The sequence below is a fragment of the Neovison vison genome, chromosome 11, assembly GCF_020171115.1.
Source record: "Neovison vison isolate M4711 chromosome 11, ASM_NN_V1, whole genome shotgun sequence".
NCBI lineage: Eukaryota > Metazoa > Chordata > Mammalia > Carnivora > Mustelidae > Neogale > Neogale vison.
The window spans coordinates 184337394-184354363 of NC_058101.1; the positions used below are offsets into that span (position 1 = coordinate 184337394).

Consider the following 16970-nt stretch of genomic DNA (forward strand, 5'->3'; position numbering starts at 1 on the left):
ATTCTTGTTTTATTCTTGATTTAAAAGGTAGTGCTTCTGATATTTAGCAATTTGCTATAAATTTTTGGTACATACTCATCAAATTATAAATGTTTCTGTCAATTCCTCTTTACGAAACTTTTTAAAAAAATAAGTGAATTTTGAATTTGATAAGATGCTTTTCTGCATCTATTGAGATAATCACTTTTCTTTTTTAGAAGGTTTATGTAGTAAATGAAATGTACATATTTCTATTGCTAAATCTCCCTTGTGTTTCTAGGATGTACTCTGCTTATTTATGATATATTAATATCATTTTTATTTTCATAATTCATTTGTAACTACTAATTTAATTTCTTCTTAATAGTATTAAGATGATGAATTCTTTTAATTCCTTCTTGAATCACTTTTAGTAAGTTTTTCTTAGAATTATTTTGTATAATACTTTTTTTTATTCATTTAGAGAGAGAGAGTGAGCACAAGCATGGGAGAGGACAGAGGGAGAGAAAATTTCAGGCAGACATTGTGCTGAGCAGTGGAGCTTAACTGAGGCCTGGATCTCACAATCCTAAAATTATGACCTCACAATCCTGAGATTATGACCAGAACTGAAATCAAGATCAGATGCTTAACTGACTAAGCCACCCAGGCGCCCCTTGTATAATCCTTAAATGTATTAGCTTAAATCTGCTCATAATATACAAGTCCTATATGAAAGATGTTTTAGTTGTTGGGAAATCTTTTTGCTTTTGGTTTGTTTGATCTTCTTTCATTCATTCATTCAAGTATCTGTTAGGAACTTAATATATGCTGTGCCCTGTGCATTAACTATTCCTGAAATTTTTAAAATTAATATTTCTCTTTCTTTTTTTTATTATGCTGTATTAGTCACCATACAGTACATCATTAATTTTGATGTTGTGTTCCATGATTCATTATTTGCATATAACACCCTATGCTCATTCCAGCATGTGCCCTCCTTAATACCCATCATCAGGCTAACCCATTCCCCAACTCTCCTCCCCTCTGAAATCCTCAGCTTGTTTCCTGGAGTCCATAGTCTCTCATAGTTTGTATCCCCTTCTGATTTCCCCCCATTCAGTTTTCCCTTTCTTCTCCTAATGTCCTCCTTGCTATTCCTTATGTTCCACATATGAGTGAAACCATATAATTGCTTTTCTCTGCTTGACTTGTTTCACTTAGCATAATCTCCTCCAGTTCCACCCATGTTGATGCAAATAGTGGGTCTTCATCCTTTCAGATGACTGAGTAATATTCCATTTGTACATATGAACCACATCTTTTTTATCTGTTCATCTGTTGAAGGGCATCTCTGCTCCTTCCACAGTTTAGCTATTGTGTACATTCCTGCTATGTGAACATTGGGGTGCACATGTCCCTTCTTTTCACTATATCTGTATCCTTGGGGTAAATAACCCAGTAGTGCCCTTGCTGGGTCATGAGGGTAGCTCTATTTTTAACTTTCTGAGGAACCTCCATACTGTTTTCCAAAGTGCTGTACCAACTTGCATTCCCACCAACAGTGTAAGAGAGTTCCCCTTTCTCCACATGCTCTCCAACATTTGTTGTTTCCTTGCCTTATTAATTTTTGCCATTCTAACTGGTGTAAGGTGGTATCTCAGTGTGGTTTTGATTTGATTTTCCTGATGGCTAATGATTCTCTTTCTACTGCTCACCTAGAATAACCCAGGACCTAATAGGACACCCTCAGCATGAATAGTCAGAATTCAGACTTCCTGATTTTATTTGTACATATATAAAAATAAGTGATATATGTAAATACATGGACAGTGGTTATAGAACTATTGTATATATTCTGCAGTATGTAATAGAAAAAAATTTTCATATGTATAGAAAGATAGTATAAATATAATGGTTATGGAATTGTGATATATGAATGTAAAGATCTGTATGGATTTGTTACTACTTTAACATGGCTGATTTGTTTGGCTGAAGTTTATTCCTACTTGAAAAATTGCTGGGTGCAACTTATTTGATAAAAAACATTGAATACCATTGTGCCCTGAATATTCATCTTTCATCATAGTTTTTAACTTAACTACCTTGAGGGGCATCTGTCTAGCTCACTCAGTAGAGTATGTGACTGTTGATCTCAGGGTTATGAGCTCAAGTCCCATGGTGGGAATAGGGCTTACTTTAAAAAAAAAAAAACTTTCTAACGTACTTTGTGGCTAAGTATTATTCTAAGCACTAAGGAACAAAATCAGTGAATTTCAGAGATCTACTTTATTAATAAATTTTATTAGAGGAATATTTTATAAGAAACCATAGAGCTGAGATAGTATTCATCTTTACTGAAAATAGAATTTAACTGTAGCTAAAGGCAATATTGAGTATTGTTGCAGTACTTGGCTCTTATTTAACTGATGATAGTATACCTTTGTGTGCAATAGGTATAGATCATGATTAACTGAAGAGGGTTTTGGGGTTTTTTTTGTTTTTTTTTTTGTTTTGTTTTGTTTTTTGTAATTTAAGTCATTAAATAAGCTATTCTTCCCTTCCAACACAGGGCTGAAACTCACAACCCAAAGATCAAGAGTCATGTGCTCTACCAACTGAGCCAGCCACGCACCTTGGCTCAAGCTAGTGTATCTGAAGGGTATTCTTGTTAGGAGGCAACACTACTAGTGTCTATTATTGACACTGGATGAGAAAAAGTCTGATTTTCTTGTATTTCTAGAGGTCTCTGTCCTCTTTTTCCATTTCTTATTCTGATCCATGTTTGATTGGGAGGTTGTAAGATTGTCTTTCATAAATGGTGAAGTGGAGATTGAGGGCAAGATCTTTTGTGAACTTGCTGTAGAATCTTCTCCTTTGTGATCCGTCTATAGAATTTTGGCAGCTGTTAATGTAGATTATGATCTACATTTGAACCAAGCAGTTGATAGCTATCAGGAGGCCTGTGAACCGTATTATGAAATGGTATGAAAGATCCATGTCTACATATATTTCTCTGTGTGTTGGCTCCATAACTCTCCTTCAATACCTAGTATGAGTTCTACTTGAAAGGTTAAGAATTATTGTGTTAGGTGGTGGGGGAGGGAGGGCTGGAGAGAGAAAGAAGGAGGAAAGAAAAGAAATCTGTTACTAGTATGATAATATATGAGGTCTTAATCCATTTAGAGTGATGGTGTGGAACAATAGCCAGTGGGGAGACGGGTGACTGCTTAGGCAATTGTGGGATAGTCATGCAGTAGTTAGTTTATAACTTTAGTAAGTTTCTTCCAGAGGCAGAGATTCTGATTTAGAGAATATCATTCTATTCACAGAAATGTGTCAGCAAAATACTTTAAAAAATAGACTGCCAAGAATTTTACCAAATGTGAACAAAAATTGGAAGTTATTAAGCTTTTTAGGAACACAGACTTTTGGTTTACCCAATTTTAGTTACATAAATTACATAGAAAAGAACTATTAGAAACTATAAAATAAATATTCAAAAAATTACAGAAAAGCTAAAGTTGTTAGTTCATTTTTTATTTTTGGTAACCTGGCAAATTGAGATTGGAATCGGTTGTGAATGTGACCAATAATATATATTTAATTCCATGTAAGAATTTTTAAACTTTTTACTGCCATTGCCTCTTGTGTATTTATTGATCTTTTGTTTAATAATTTGGGTTCGATTTTAGGCCACCAACAAAATGGAAATGAAAGAGATTGCTAAACACAAGACACTATGGAAAATGAATTCAACAGGTGAACCTTTATTAGTTACTGGTGTAGAAGTCAATCCTCTGAAAAAATTCACTATTCCCAAGATCAGAAGGACAGCTGGGAAAGGTGATGTATACTGTCTCTATGAGAAATAGGTTTATTTCATAACTATTACTGCATTTCTCTGATTCTTAGTTTATGTTTGTCTTGTTTTGACTATATAAAATTTGGTTAAGTCATTCCTTTAATTCCTTAAACACACATGTATACACACAAACGTTCATGGAACAGACATATCTCATAAGTACACTTAAAAATTCTGGATATCATGCATAAAACAAATATTAGAAGACTTTGAAAAGTTTAGAGAAGAAAATGGACCAGCTAAGAACCCTGGAAATCAAGAATGTCATTTCAGTAAGTTCTCTAGATTTTATTTTTTTGTTTCCTCCATGTCTTAGATTCGATGCCAACAGTCCAGCAATGCCAGCTGGAACAGACATAGAAAGCCCCAAGAAAAGTCTCTTCTCCCTTGCCAAGAACTGGGAAAGGCACATCCTAGAGAAATAGAAACCTGGTTGACAATAAATACCTTACTTCTACAAAAAACTAGGGGGTGGAATATAACCTGCACACCTTTGTTAGCACAGGCTTAAATGGAGGACTTAGACTTCCACTTATACCTTTCCCCTTCATGGCAGTAACAAGTTCCCCTCCCTGCCATCCCCTGCCCCTACAGTGTCCATGGTTTTCCACCCCTCCTCCATGATAATAAGCCACCCCTTCTCAGAGTAGAGCCAATAAAGACCAACTAAGGAGCCTGGACTTCTATCACACCTGCCAATTAGAAAGCACCCATACCTCTCCCTCTCTGTTCGTGGAGGCTGAGTCAGGAGCATTGACTTCTACGTAATAAAGCAGCCCCCACAGTGTCATTGGAGACCCTGTGGAGAGCCAGGATGTCAGTCCCACCTGGTACTAAAGAATCGATTACCCCCTGCCTTCCCCTACTGGCAGATTCTCCTGCTGGCTCAGTTGCAGTAGAAGTTTGCTGAAACCCAATATTAAATATGATCCGGAGTATCTTACTCTTGACATCCAAAATGACCAAGATATAATTTTTTGAAATCATTCATTTACCATCAACCAGGAAAATCTCAACTTAAATGAGTCAAGATAATCCACAAATGCCAACAGGCAGATGAAACAGAAGTTTGAATGATCTGACAAGGCTTTTAAAGCAGCCACTATAATGTTTCAGTAAGCAATTATGAACACTCTTGAAACAAAAGAAGACTAGAAAATCTCAGCAAAGAAATGGAAAATGTAACGAAGAACGAAGTAGAAATTTTGGAACTGAAAAATACAATAATTGAAATAACTCAGTGGATGGGTTCCAGAGATGAATCGAGAAGACACTGGGAAGAGTCAGTGAATTCGAAGATAATAACAATAGACATTACTTAGTCTGAACAACATAGAAAAAAATTGGCAGAGCTTCAGGGACATGTGGAACAATAACAAAAGATTAAACATCTTTGTCCTCAGTGCCCCCAAAGTAAAAGAGAAAGAGTGTGGAAAAGTATTTGAGGAAATATTGGCTAAAAATCTCCCAAATTTGGAAAATGGCATAAATCCTATATAGTCAAAGGGCCAAATAAGCTTTAATAAAGAAGATAAACCCAAAAAAGTCCATGCTAGAGCACATCATGTTCAAATTTCCAAAAACTAAAGAGAGAAAAATCTCGAAAGCAACTAGAGCAACCATATATCTATAGGGAAAAACAACTTTTTTAAGACATTTTTTTTTTAGAGAGCATGCAGAGGGAGAGGGAGAAAATCCTCAAGCAGACTTCTCTTTGAGTGCAGAACCTGACACAGGGGTCAACCCCAGGACCCTGAGATCATGACCTGAGCCGAAAACCAAGGGTCAGCCATCCAACCAACTGAGCCACCCACGCTCCTTGGCGGCAAAAAAAAAACGTTTTTAAAGTAAGTTCTACTTCCAGCAGGGGCTTGAGTTCATGACCCCAAGATCAAGAGTCACATACTCTATCAACTGAGACAGCCAGGTGCCCCTATAGTGGAAGAATTTTTTGAATGGCAGAAGAGTTCTCCTTAGAAATCATAGAGTCCAAAGGAAGTGACACATTTTCAAGTGTAGAAAGAAAAGAACTGTCAACCCAGAGTTCTGTCCCTAGCAGAAAAACACTTCGGGAACAGAAGTGAAATAAACATTGTCAGATGAAGTAAACTAAAAATTTTACATCAGCAGATCTAACCTGAAAGAATGGTTAAACAAAATTCCCTAAAGAGAAAAGGTCAAAATAAAAAATCTGGGAACATTAGGAATGAAGAACAAACAATAGGGAGAGTCAAAATATAGGGACATTTAATGGGGCCATCCTTCTCTTGAGTTTTCGTTTTCTTTTCTTTTTTTTTTTTTTTAAGATTTCTCTTATTTATTTGAGAGAGAAAGAGAGAGAGCTCCCCAGCAGGAGGAAATGGAAAGGGAGAAGCAGACTCCCTACCAAGCAGGGAGCCCAGTGCAACAGTCAATCCAAGGAGCCCAAAATCATGACCTGAGCCAAAGCCTAACCAACTAAGACATGTAGGCACTCCCTTTTGAGTTTTCTAATTGTATCTGACAACTGGAGAAAAATTATAACATTATGTGATGTGATTCTCTAGGAATTTGGAGGAAATAATTATAAAGTGAGATACTACCTTTGGAGGGACCTGGGTGAATGGGTACAGGCTCGCTCTATGTTATGTATTACAACTACATGTGAATCTACAGTTAACCTCAGAATTAAAAGTTTTTATGAATATAGATAAAAATGAATTTTTTAAATGTCCAAGCAACCCGTAGATGGTCAGGAAAATGAAATAGAGAATTGAACAATGAAGGGGAAAAAAAATGGAGATGGCAAGGTTAAGCCCCAACATATCTTATATTAAGTGTCAATGATCTAAATATACCAATTAAAAAATAGAAGTTGACACAATATATTAAAAACATGACTCGGTGCCTGGGTGGCTCAGTGGGTTAAAGCCTCTGCCTTCGGCTCAGGTCATGATGCCAGAGTCCTGGGATCGAGCCCCACATCGGGCTCTCTGCTCAGCAGGGAGCCTGCTTCCTCCTCTCTCTCTCTGCCTGCCTCTCTGCCTACTTGTGATCTCTCTCTGTCAAATAAATAAATAAAATCTTTAAAAAAAAAATGACTCAAATATATACTGTAGATAAATTCACTTCAGATATAGTGATACACATTTTTATAAAATAAAGATAGGCCATGCAAACAATCAAAATAAAGTGAGAGTAGCTTTATTAATATTCAATAAAGTAGACTTCTGAGGAAAGAAAATTACTAGGAACAGAGATAGAGCATAATGATGGAAGGGTTAGTCTACCAAGAAGACATAGCAAACTTCAATGAGTATGCACCAAACAACAGAGCTTCAATATGCATGAAGCAAAATTGTTAAAACTGAAAGAAGAAATGTAGTTGGAGACTTTAGTGCACCTCTCTCAAAAATTGGTATAACTAAAACCAGACAAAATCCCCAATAAAAAGAATTACAGACCAATTTCCTGATGAACATGGATGAAAAAATTCTCCACAAGATACTAGCTAATTGGATCCAACAGTACATTAAAAGGATTATTCACCATGATTAAATGGGATTTATTCCTGGGCTGTGGAGGTGGTTCAAAATCCACAAATCAATCAACATGATACACCAAATTAATAAAGTATAAGAACATGATCCTCTCGATAGATGCCCAAAGAGCATTTGACAAAATACAGCATCCTTTCTCTATATAAACTCTCAAGAAAGTTGGGATAGAAGGAACATACCTCAACATCATAAAGGCCTTATATGACAGACCCACAGCTAATATCCTCAGTGGAAAAAAAGTCTGAGAGCTTTTCCTCTAGAGTCAGGAACATGACAGGGATATTTGCTGTCACCACTGTTGTTCAATATAATACTGGAAGTCCTAGCCTCATCAGTCATCAAGATAAAAAGTGTCTGCAGAGTAAAGGAACCAATCAATAAAACTAAAAGATAACCTTTGGAATGGGAGAAGATATTTGCAAATAACATATCTGATAAAGGGTTAGTATCCATAATCTATAGCGAACTTTCCAAACTCAACACCCCCCCAAAACCAAATAATCCAGTAAAGAAATGGGCAGAAAACATGAATAGACATTTTTCCAAAGAAGACATTCAGATGGCTAACAGACACGTGAAGATGCTCAACATCACTCATCATAAGGGAAATACAAATCAAAACGACAATGAGATACCACCTGTCAGAATGGCTAAAATGAACAACTCAGGAAACAACAGATGTTGGCAAGGATGTAGAGAAAGGGGAACATTCTTACACTGTTGGTGGAAATGTAAATTGTTATAGCCACTCTGGAAAACAGTATGGAGGTTCCTCAAAAAGTTAAAAATAGAACTTCTCTATGACCCAGCACTTGCACTACTAGGTATATATCCAAAGGATACAAAAATGCTGATTTGAAGGGGAACATGCATTCCAATGTTGATAGCAACATTATCAACAATACCCAAATTATGGAAAGAGCCCAAATGTCCATTGACTGATGAATGGGTAAAGAAGATGTGATGTGTGTGTACACACACACACACACACACACACTCCAATGGAATATTTCTCAGCAGCCAAAAAAATGAAATCTTGTCATTTGTAATGACATGAATGGAACTAGATGGAGTGTATTATGCTAAGCACAATAAATCAGAGAAAGTAAAATATTATATGATTTCATTTATATGTGAAATTAAGAAATAAGACAGATGAACATAGGGGAAGGGAAGGAAAAATAAAATACAAACAGGGAGGTAGGCAAACCATAAGAGACTCTTAACTATAGAGAACAAACTAAGGGTTGAAGGTGGGTGGGCTGGTAGAATGGGCTAAATGGGTGATGGGCATTAAGGAGGGCATTTGTTGGGGTGAGCACTGGGTGTATTATAAGTAAGTGATGAATCACCAGATTCTACTCTTGAAACCAATACTACTGTATATGTTAAGTAACTTGAATTTAAATTTAAAAAAAAAATAAAACTGTTGAGACAGAAAACCAGCAATTGGAGCACTTGAGTGGTTCAGTTGATTCAGCATCCATCTGTTGATCTCAGCTCAGGTCTTTATGTCAGGGTTGTGAAGTTCAGGCCCCGTGAGTTTAACCCCCACATCAAGGCAAAAAATCAGCAAAAATATGGAAGAACTTAATACTGTCAAGCCACAGAATGTAACTGACATTTGTACATAATTTCACCCAACAGCAGGAGAGTAGACATTCTTTTCAAATGCTGATTTGACACCTACCTAGATAGACATATGTTGGGCCACAAAACACATCTCAACATATTTAAAAGAATTGGAGTCCTGCAGAATGTGTTCTTAGACCATATGCAAAGTAGAAATTAACAAAGTAATATGTAAGTCTCTGAAGAAATGAAAAATAAATAACACATTTTCAACTACTGATGAGATTTCAAGGGAAATAAAAATATACATCAAATAAAAATGAAAGTGTAACATATCAAATTTGAGGGACACAGCTAAAGGATTGCTAACAAATTTATAGCACTAAATACATTAGAAAATAGGAAGAATTTCATATTATCAAGTAATTTCACTACTGGGTATTTACCCAAAGAATACAAAAATACTAATGTGAAAGATCTACACACCTCTATGTTTACTGCAGTATTATTCACAGTAGCCAAACTCTGAAGAAGCCCAAGTGTCCACTGTTAGATGAATGGATAAGAAGATGTGGTATATATGCACATGAACACACAATGGAATATTAATCAGACATAAAAAAGAATGAAATCTTGAAATTTACAACAGCATGGAAGGATCTAGAAAGTATAATGCTAAGCAAAATAAGTCAGAGAAGGACAAATACCATATGATTTAAGAAAATCGTAATGTTGAATTTAAGAAAACAAAGATACAAACCAAAACCAGACTCTTACTCTACAGAACAAGCTTATGATTAGCAGTGGGGGAGGGGAGAGGGGATGGGTAAAATAGGTGAAGGGGATTAAAAGTACACTTATAAACACTAAATAATGTATAGAATTGTTGGATCACTCTATTGTACACCTGAAACTAATACAACACTGTATGTAATCTATACTGGAATTAAATTTACAAAATAGGAAGGATTTCATAACAGTAATCTCAGTTTCACCTTAAGAAAATAGAAGAAAAATAACACCCAAAACAAGCAGAAGGAGGAAAGTCAATGAAACAAAAAATCTGGTTGATTGAAAAAATCAAAAAGTTGACAAACCTTTAGCAAGACTGATAGAAGACACAAATGCCACAAATTCCACTATCAGGAATAAAATGAAATAACATTTCTGACCCATGGTATTTAGAGGTTAAAAAGGAAATATTGTGAACAGATCTACTTACATAAACTTGACACCTTAGATGAAATGGACCAGTTTGTCAAAAGTAAAAGTAATAAAATTCACACAATACTAAGTAGATTATTCAAACACCTTTATTTATAACTATTGCAGAAATTGAATTCATAATTGAAAACACTGTTGGAAAGAAATCTCTAGGCCCAGATGGTTTTACTGGAGAAAATTCAGAAAGAGTTGATACAAATTCTACAGAACCTCTTCCAGAACATAGAAAATAATTTTATGAAGCCACTATCATCCTGGTATTAAAACCAGACAAATGTAATAAAAAAAAAAGGAACAACACATACCAATATCCATTATGAACACTGGCACAGAAATCTTACACAAAATATAAGAATTCAGCAGTACTGTATATAAAGTGATTTTACACTACCTCCAAAGGAGTTTTATTTCATGGATGCAAGCCTGGTTTTATATTTGAAAGTGAATCTGTTTCTGAGGGATAAAGAAGAATTACATGATCATATTAATTACTGCAAAAAAAGCACTCAACCAAATTCAGCATTCAACTAGATTCAACACTCAGGATAGAGACCCAGCAAAATAACAACAGGGGAATTTCCTTAACTGGAGGAAAGATACATGGAGCTAACATCACTAAATGATGAACAACTGAAGCTTTGTAAGAGAAGACTGCAAGAACCTTCTCTTTTGCCATTCTTAACAACATAGTACTGGAAATTGTAGCCAGTGCAAAACGGAATAAATTTAACTTAAAGACAGAGATAGAAAAAAGAGAAATAAAATTGTTTCTGTTTGAAGGTCACATAATGCTCTACATAGGAAATCCCAAAGAATCTACAAAAAAAAAAAAAAAAAGAAAAGAAAACCTCTCTAATAAGTTCATCAAGCTTCCTGGGTGCAAGATCAAAATAGAAGAACTGTAGAACCATCCTGAGTGTCGATGGATGGATGGATGGATGAAGAAGGTGTGGTATGTGTGTGTACACTCACACACACACAAATATTACTCAGCCGTAAAAAAAGAATAAAATATTGAATGTATATAATTGTTGAATCACTATGTTGTATATCTGAAGCTAATGTAATACTGTATATCAGCTGTTTCAATTAAAAAAGAAAAATTAATTGAATACATATTAGCTAAGAATACATGAAAATCAAAATATTAAACATAATGCCATTTATAATAGCCCCAAACTTGAAATGTATTTTTATAAATCTAACAAAACATGTATAGTGTTTTTGTGCTTTAAGTGCAAATATTAGAGCACATAGGTGGCTCAGTTGGTTAAACATCAGACTCCCAAGAGACACCTGGGTGGCTCAGTTGGTTAAGCGACTGCCTTCAGCTCAGGTCGTGATCCCAGGGTCCTGAGATGGAGCCCCACATCTGGCTCCCTGCTCATCAGGGATATTGCTTCTCCTTCTCCCTCTGCCCCTTTCCCCTCTGCCACCCCACCCTGTGCGTGGAGCCTGCTTAAGATTCTCTTTCTCTCCCTCTCTCTCTGCTCCTCCCCCACCCTGCTTATACGACACTCTCTCAGATACACAAAAAAACAAACAAACTGCAAATGCTGATGAAAGAAATCAAGGAGAATTTATTAGGGAGGTGTACTTCTAGATTAGAAGACTCAGTGTTATGGATTAGAAGACTCAACCTAACGAAAATACTGGTTTTCCATGAATTTAGATTTATTGCAGTTTTTCTCAAAATCCTAGCAAGTCATTTTCTAAATAAACAAATTTATTTTCAAATTTACATGAGAAGGCAAGGAAACTAGAAATAGCTTAAACAATTTAGAAATAGAAAAAGAAATTGTAATTACTCTGCTCAGTACTAAGGCTTACTATGTAGCTACAGTAATCAAGATAGTACAGCATTGGCAGAGGGATAGATCAATGGAACAGAACAGATTCCAGAAATAGACCCACATTAATATGCTCATTTGATTTTATTTCAATTAATTTTTACAAAGTTATATTCAATCAAGAAAAGTAGTCTTTTCATCAGATGTTGCTGAAGCAACTGGACAACATCCATAGGCAAGAAAAGGAACTTCTCCCTAACTCACACAAAAAATAATTCAAAATCAATCATGGGTGAGCCTTTGGCTGTTTCAGTTGGGAAAGCATGCAACTCTTGATCTTGGGGTTGTGAGTTCAAGCTCCATGTTAGGTATAAAGATCACTAAAATAAATAAACTTTAAAAAAAGAAAAAAAAAGATAAATTGGCTTCATCACTATTAAAAAACTTACTTTCTGAAAGACAGGTAAGTGAAAAGAAAACTTAGAATGGAAGAAAATGGGGTTTTGGGGTTTGGGGGGTATAGTTTATACACAATGTTATATTATTTTCAGATGTACAACATAGTGATTCAGTAATTCTATACATTATGCTGTGCTCACCACTAGGATAGCTCCCATCTGTTACCATACGACATTGCTACAGTACCATTGACTATGTTCCCTACTCTGTACATTTTCTCCCCCTGATTTATTCATTCCTTAACTAGAAGCCTGTATCTCCCATTTCCCTTTACCCATTTTGCCCATCCTCCCATCCATTTCCCTCAGGCAACCATCAGTTTCACTATGTATAGGCCTGATTCTACTTTTTGTTTATTCATTTTTTTGTTTTTAATTTTCCACATATAGGTGAAATAATATGGTATTTGTCTTTCTCTCTCTGACTTACTTAGCATAATACCCTCTGGGTCCATCCATGTTGTTGCAAATGGCATGATCTCATCTTTTTAATGGCTGAGTAATATTCCATTTTGTGTATGGATATGCACGTGCGCGTGTGTGTGTATCACATCTTCTTTACCCATTCACCTATTCTTGGATGCCTGGGCTGCTTCTTTATCTTGGTTACTGTAAATAATGCTATAGCAAACATGGGGGTGCTTGTACCTTTTCACATTTGTGTTTTCATTTTCTTTGGGTGAAAACTCAGTAATGAAATTATTGAATCATATGGTATTTCTATTTTTAATTTTTTGAAGAACTTCATTTCCACCAATAGTGCACAAGGGTTCTTTTTTCCTCTACATCCTTGCCAACACTTGTAAATCACATATATGAAAAGAACTCATATCCAGAACATATAAAGTACTTTCAAAACTCATTAGTAAGCTTAAAAAGGTGGTAAAACAATCCAGTTAGTGAGGAAGAAGGCATGAACAGACATTTCACCAAAGAGGATGTACAGATGGCAAATGAGAACATAAAAAGATGTTCAACATCATAGCCATTAAGGAAATGGAAACCACAATGAGGTATCACTATCCATTTGTTAAAACAGCTGAAATTAAAAGAATAACAATGCCAAATGTTAGCAAAGATATGGAGAAACAAAAGTCATATAACCAGTAGAAACCAGATACCTCAGCCACTCTTTGAAAAACAGTTCAATAGTTTTCTTTAGAAACTAAACATGGAACTACCGAATGACCCAGCAATTACACTTTGGGAGCATTTATCCCAGAGAAATGAAAATGTACATCCACACAAAAAAACTATACACAAATGTTCATAGCAGCTTTATTTGTAATAGCCAAAAATAGACAACCACCTAGGTTTATAACCAGTGAGTGGTTAAACTATGATACATCCATACCGTAGAGTACTTACTCAGCAATAAAAAGAAAACATCTATTGAAGTAACAACTTAGTTGGTTCTCAAAGGGATTATCCTGAATGAAAAAAGTCAATGTCCACAGGTCACAACTAAAACATTCTACTTATAACACATTCTTGAAATGACAAAATTTATAGAGATGGAGAATAGTAGTTTTCAAGATTTAGAGGCAGAGAAAGGGAATACAGTTATCAGTATGATTCTATTTCTAAAACACCTCAAGGAAGGTCTTTGTGGGATGAAAAACTAGTGTATCTTGATTATGGTGGTTACCATGAATCTACACAAAGGACAAAATTTCACAGAACTGTACACACACAGGTGCCTGTAAAACTGGTAAAATCTTAAGATATGTGGATTTTACCAATATCATTTTTCTGGTTTTGATATTATAGTTATGTATGTCATTATGTAGATGTACAAAGATATAGTTTTAAAGTCAAATAACGACGTCTCTTTTCTTTATCTTTAGTTTACTTGTCATCTTGTTGCACCAATACTAGAGAGTATAGTTTCATACATGATACTCTTACCCAGTGCCAGCTTGATCTAGGCTGTGATCTGCAGTCATCATGGCGGTTTGGGGATACAAAACTGGTTCACAATGAGGAGTTGGAAAAAAACTTTACTTCTAAGAGGTAAGTTACTATAACCTAAAGAAGGTTGAGATTTTGGGTTTTTTTATTTTTGCTATGAAGTCATAAGAATTAGTAATTTCTACCATTTGAGTAGAAATTTGGTAAGTATTACTAAGAAAATAAGTACAGAGATTATTATTTTGTTGGCTTCTCCTGGCCTTGTATAATAGTGAAGAGCTAAGTGTAAGATTTTGATTAATAAGTTTTACAGGTTAATGTAGACAGATTTCAGACACTTGTAATTTTTTTAATCTTGATAATTTTTCAGAAACTTACATCAGCACATTTATTAAGCACCCATTTTGTAGATTCCCTGTGCTTCCTGTGTAATATAAAATAGTTAAAGTATTCAGAAAATAACTTTTTTCCCTTGATTCAACTGTTCAGAGACTTAGCTGTTGTTTTAATTTGGCTGGATTGTATCTGGCTATTTCCAGCTCTTCCACTAGAGCCACTTTTTCTTCTAAAATTTTTTTTATTTGAGTATAGTTAACAGAGTGTTAAATTAGTTTAATATTAATTTCTTAAAAGGTACTGCTTATACTTTGGGGGAAGGTATAATCCATTATTTTGTTTTTATAAGAAAGAAGAAAAACACATGCAGAGCTCTCATTGTAAACACTTTATATTTATTAATCTAGATCTTATGTGAACACAATTTTACCTTTTTCATTTTCTGATTTTTTTTCTCCTTCACTAATTGGCATTTAACTTAAAACCTAACTGTAGCTTCATCTAAAACAAAAAAAAAAGAAACCAAAAACATTCTAAAACAAGTTCTAAGTGTGGGTTAGAACTTGTTTTAGAATGTTTTTGGCTTCTTTTTTTTGTTTTAGAATTAATTCCTCTTGACTTAAACATACTTACCCTCTGATATCACTTTGAATTGGTAGAAATGACAGATGTAGTTGACAGCATTTCTGTCATCTAAAAAACAATAATTTTGAGCAAAAGTGGAATGGACTGGATATATCCTGCCACTTCCAGAATGAATTAAAAGTTTAATCAAAAATTAATTCCTGGTATTCTTTGGCTTCAGTTCTTTTAGGCATTTTAAAATTTTGTCCTTTTTCATAATGCTCTCCTGCCCAACACTTAATTTACAACCTGTTGATCTTAGAGAAATTAGAAAAATTACCCAAAAATACATGATAGGCTAGAACATTGCAAATAAACAACCACCCAGCAAATACTGATTTCTTAGTTATTTGTCCAATTAGACAAACTCATTTTTTCCCATAGTACTTTATACTCATTTAATAGGTCTTTCTACCATATACTGGTTTTGTCTGATTTACCTGCTTTGTGAGTTTCTTCTTCCTTTTTTTCAAGATTTTATTTATTTTTTAGAGAGTGGTGGGAGGGTCAAAGGGAGAGGAAGAGAATCTCAAGCAGACTCCCCACTGAGCACAGAGCCTGGCTCCGGGCTCTCTCTCACCACCCTGAGATCATGACCTGAGCTGAAACCAAGAGTTGGATGCTCAACTGAGTAAGCTGCCCAGATGCCCCATGGCTTTTCTTTCTGTCATTCTCTTTAGAGGAGTTACTAGATCTATGGGCTCAGCAAAACAAGTATCTCCAAAGGATACCAATTTCCATTTCTTATCTGCATTCCATCTACTACTTCTTAAGTCTGAAATCAGCAAAAGCATTAAAAATCTAAACATCTGTGTATTCCATCACTTGTTAAAACATCTCAGTACCTGCTGTGTCAGACATCATATTTGGTAACGCTTGAAGAACAATGAGTGTTTTTTTTTCTGTCTTAAAGAGTTCACATTCTAGTTTAAAAGACATACAAGCGGGGTGCCTGGGTGGCTCAGCGGGTTAAAGCCTCTGCCTTCGGCCCAGGTCATGATCCCAGGACCCTGGGATCGAGCCCCACATCAGGCTCTCTGCTCAGTGCAGAGCCTGCTTCTCTCTCTCTCTCTGCCTGCCTCTGTGCCTACTTGTGTTCTCTGTCAAATAAATAAAGTCTTAAAAAAAAAAAAAGACATACAAGCAAATATAAAATAAAATGTTATAATAGAGATATAGGTCGGGGCACCTGGGTGGCTGGGGCACCTGGGTGGCTCAGTGGGTTAAAGCCTCTGCCTTCGGCTCAGGTCATGATCCCAGGGTCCTGGGATTGAGCCCCACATTGGGCTCTCTGCTCAGCAGGGAGCCTGCTTCCTCCTCTCTCTCTGCCTGCCTCTCTGACAACTTGTGCACTCTGTTTATCAAATAAATAAATTAAATCTTTAAAAAAAATAATAGAGATATAGGTGCACAGATGAGGGACTGATTATTTTTTTTAAAGATTTTATTTATTTATATGAGAGAGCATGAGAAGGGGGAGGGACAGAGGGAGAAGGAGACTCCCCACTGAGCAGGGATCCCAATGCAGGACTCGATCCTGGGACTCCAGGTTCATGACCTGAGCTGAAGGAAATATTTACTTTTCTTTTTTTTTTAAGATTTTATTTACTTGAGAGAGAGAGAGAGCGCGCGCGCATGTACAAGTAAGGGGACCAGCAGGCAGAGGGATAGGGATAAGCAGGCTTCCTGCTGA

General features: G+C 35.6%; 1 protein-coding gene across 1 annotated transcript in view; it reads left to right on the forward strand.

The window, feature by feature from the left end:
- Positions 1–3659: 3659 nt before the first annotated feature.
- Positions 3660–16970, forward strand: part of TEX15 (testis expressed 15, meiosis and synapsis associated) — a 59015-nt gene continuing 45704 nt past the window's right edge. The window contains exons 1-2 of the mRNA XM_044225430.1: positions 3660–3804; positions 14254–14419. Coding sequence (XP_044081365.1) covers positions 3666–3804; positions 14254–14419 — 305 coding nt within the window. The 5' untranslated portion in view covers positions 3660–3665. The remainder of the gene's footprint in view (positions 3805–14253; positions 14420–16970) is intronic.